Source organism: Lactuca saligna, chromosome 8 (assembly GCF_052625555.1).
Source record: "Lactuca saligna cultivar CGN05327 chromosome 8, ASM5262555v1, whole genome shotgun sequence".
NCBI classification, from domain to species: Eukaryota; Viridiplantae; Streptophyta; class Magnoliopsida; order Asterales; family Asteraceae; genus Lactuca; species Lactuca saligna.
Window position 1 is genome coordinate 126,773,062 of NC_136424.1, and position 2,985 is coordinate 126,776,046.

At 31.4% G+C, this 2,985-nt stretch overlaps 1 protein-coding gene across 2 annotated transcripts; it reads right to left on the minus strand.

The window, feature by feature from the left end:
- Nucleotides 1–343: 343 nt before the first annotated feature.
- Nucleotides 344–2,365, minus strand: LOC145008386 (uncharacterized). Of its 2 annotated transcripts, none has more exons than XM_078967008.1 (4): nt 2,232–2,365; nt 1,340–1,416; nt 1,153–1,232; nt 344–764 (listed from the first exon to the last, which is right to left on the minus strand). In XM_078967008.1, the coding sequence occupies exons 2-4, from the start codon at nt 1,409–1,411 to the stop codon at nt 521–523; spliced, it is 396 nt and encodes a 131-aa protein (XP_078823134.1). In that variant the 5' UTR covers nt 1,412–1,416; nt 2,232–2,365; the 3' UTR covers nt 344–520. The 2 variants fall into 2 exon arrangements, with proteins under 2 accessions (XP_078823134.1, XP_078823135.1); XM_078967009.1 differs by having other exon boundaries at nt 1,340–1,454; nt 2,232–2,362.
- Between the last annotated feature and the right edge of the window lie 620 nt (nt 2,366–2,985).

Consider the following 2,985-nt stretch of genomic DNA (forward strand, 5'->3'; position numbering starts at 1 on the left):
ACCTGACCACATAATTCTTTTAAAGTTTCACTTTAGTCACACACAACACCCTGACTACACTTTTTTCTATGAACAACTTTGACTGCACCTTATCGCTTCAATTCCAGCTTTAGTCATGCATTGTACATTCTCCTCCCAAACAAAATAGTAATCATTTCCTATTTACCATTTCCACTATTTTCTTTCAAAGCAACCATAACATTCCATTAAATAATTTCACATCCCAAAAACAAATTTTATTAAATCATTTAAAAAAACTCATGAATTAAAATTCAAATCAATTATTGAGAGAGATGAATGGTCACCAACCATCAAATCCATCACTTATATAAAGACAACCTGATAAAAAAAAATCCAGTGAAAGAGGAAAAATAAATAAATAAGTACAAACTTTGCAAATGGGACCATATTAGAATATTGGGTGTGGGGAAGAGGCAGCTGTGCTTGTTGCTAATTCGGAAGCAGTTTTGACCCTAAAATATTCATTCAATTTAAGGTAATACAAAAAAGATTACATTTACTAGTTTTTTTGACTTGACGAGGGCAAAACCGTCATTTTCTTTTTAACAAATGCTTGAGTTCTACTTTGAGGTTCATCATCTTCATCACTACTCTCATCATCTTTATTTGTGGGTTGAGATTCCTCAGCCATTTTTGCAAATTTCCGCTTTTGTGCGTCTAATTGAGAATGCAATTTTCTTTCAACAGGATCATTCGACAGTCCAACTTTCTGTTGACGGGGAACCACCGCACCGATTCCTAACCTATTTTTAAAAAAATAATTAATTAATTAATATTACTAATAAAAAATAAACAAAAATGACCAGAATGGTCCCCACAACAAACAATAAAACATCAAAGATGAAAAATCTTTGTAGTTCACAAAATTTTAAAATAAAAATCTTATAAAAAGTACATGAAGTGTTTTTTTTTTTTTGTTTTGGCGTTTGGGAACCATTCAAAGAGTAGCTTCACAGAGAAAAATGATTTCACGGTGGTCCCATTGTATGTGGTCATTTTTGTAAAAAGTCAAAAAGATGGAGATTTTGTTAAAAATCATCCTCCATTTTGTTCGCTTTTATGATTATCTAAATAGATTTTTTTTTAAGAAAAGACATTAAAGGGAATAAAAAATTTGAACTCAATACTAACCCAGGAGGTCGAGCCTCTAAAACAACTCGAGTTGATTTTTCGTCTGTAGTTCTAGTCATGTTATTAACCCATTTTTCAGCCTACACAAAAAAAACAAATACTAACATAAAAAAAATAGCTTAAATGCAAAAAATGGCAATGACAGAATATTTGATTAGTATATAGAATTGGAAAATTAAGTGCATACCAGTTTAAAAGCTGAATTCAACTTCACTAACTCAGAGTGGGAATTTTTCTTGGACAACTCCTCTGTGCTCATTGCAACTATTCAGCATAAGCAATAAAAAGTCCAAATTCAAACACTATAAGAATTGTTCAAAGTACATGTCAATTGCTGGAATGACCAAAATTAGCACAATCCCTAAAGCATAAAACTGTTTAAATTCTAAAGTCCAACTAATATTAATCTAAATCAAAACAACAATTTCAACTTTCAAATAATCAAAAAGGAAGACAAGGTTCATAAGTCGAATAGTAGTTTAACTATCACAAATCCAGAAGTCACGATTATCTTTCAAATTAAGATACAGAGGACTAATGACTTGATTCAGATTTCAGATGTGTGAAAATCCACAGGCAGTAGTTTGTTCAGACTTTAGTTGATCTCTACATTATTGCTTGGACACAAACAAAGTGTTCTTCCATAACTAATTGCAAACTGATCTCTTACTTCATGAAAGTTACAATATTTAAACTTCTAAACTAGTAAGGTTTTGATTGGCTTTGATTTCAAACCGTTTTATTACTTTCCTGTGTGAGTGAAATTATTCCGATAACAAAAACGCAAGTTCATGATTTTCGATAAGATGAATGAATCTTCGGCACATAGCAATCGTTTACTAACAGATTTCCTCCGATTAACTGCGGCAGCATCATTCACAGGAAGCAAATTTGAACATATAAAAAGTGCACGAACATAATGACACTTCGGTAGATTAATCGTTATAAATTCCTAAAACCGAAACACATAAACCCTAAATCATCAATTGAAAGGGTTAGACCATTGCAACAGCACAGAACGAAAATTTGCTACTTTCATGTACTCAGATTAAAGTTTTAGAATTCCATGATATGTATACCTTTGGATGCCGGAATAAGGAATGAACTGGAAGACTGGTGGACTGGATGCGAGGTATCACTTGACGCCGTTTCTTCCCACCATGTTACACTTGCCCGGCGACTGGTAAATATGGATCTGGGTTTTGTAGAATGTGGGCCAATGGGTAAGAAATACTAATTGAGAAGCCCATGGTAACACAATTTTTGGCACGAAACTTTTTTAGTTTGTCATATAAGCTGTAGTAAATATAAGCTCAAACACTATTATTAATTCTCAATTAATAATAAGCCTTTGATAATGAAATATTTAATTAATTATAATTGTTTTATTTATTTTTATGATTTCAACTTTCAAGTGTGTGACTGCATTGATTCATATAAAAACAATAATATTGTTATTTCTTTGTTTTTTGCAAATTAATTCCAAAAATTATTTCATATTAAGATTTAAGGCATCCCTTGTAGTTTTCTACTATTTCCTAAACATTGTTTTTAAGCCAATGTTTGAAAGCAGAGGATTTTCCTTTGCAATATTTTTATAATAATTATAGTTGAAGCATAAACATATATTCGAATTGGGCCTAGTTGGTGGGATGTCACAACTTGTATCAAAGTATTAGCTTTACTAAATTGGGTTTATAAGAATCTACTAATTAACCGAGTTTTAGCTAGGTAGTATATGCATTCTGAGTGATTGTCTGGTAGCTATTTGGGGAAGTAGAAGCAGACCTATCTTTCTACAAAATTACTAATTTTATATTAATCAGTGTATTA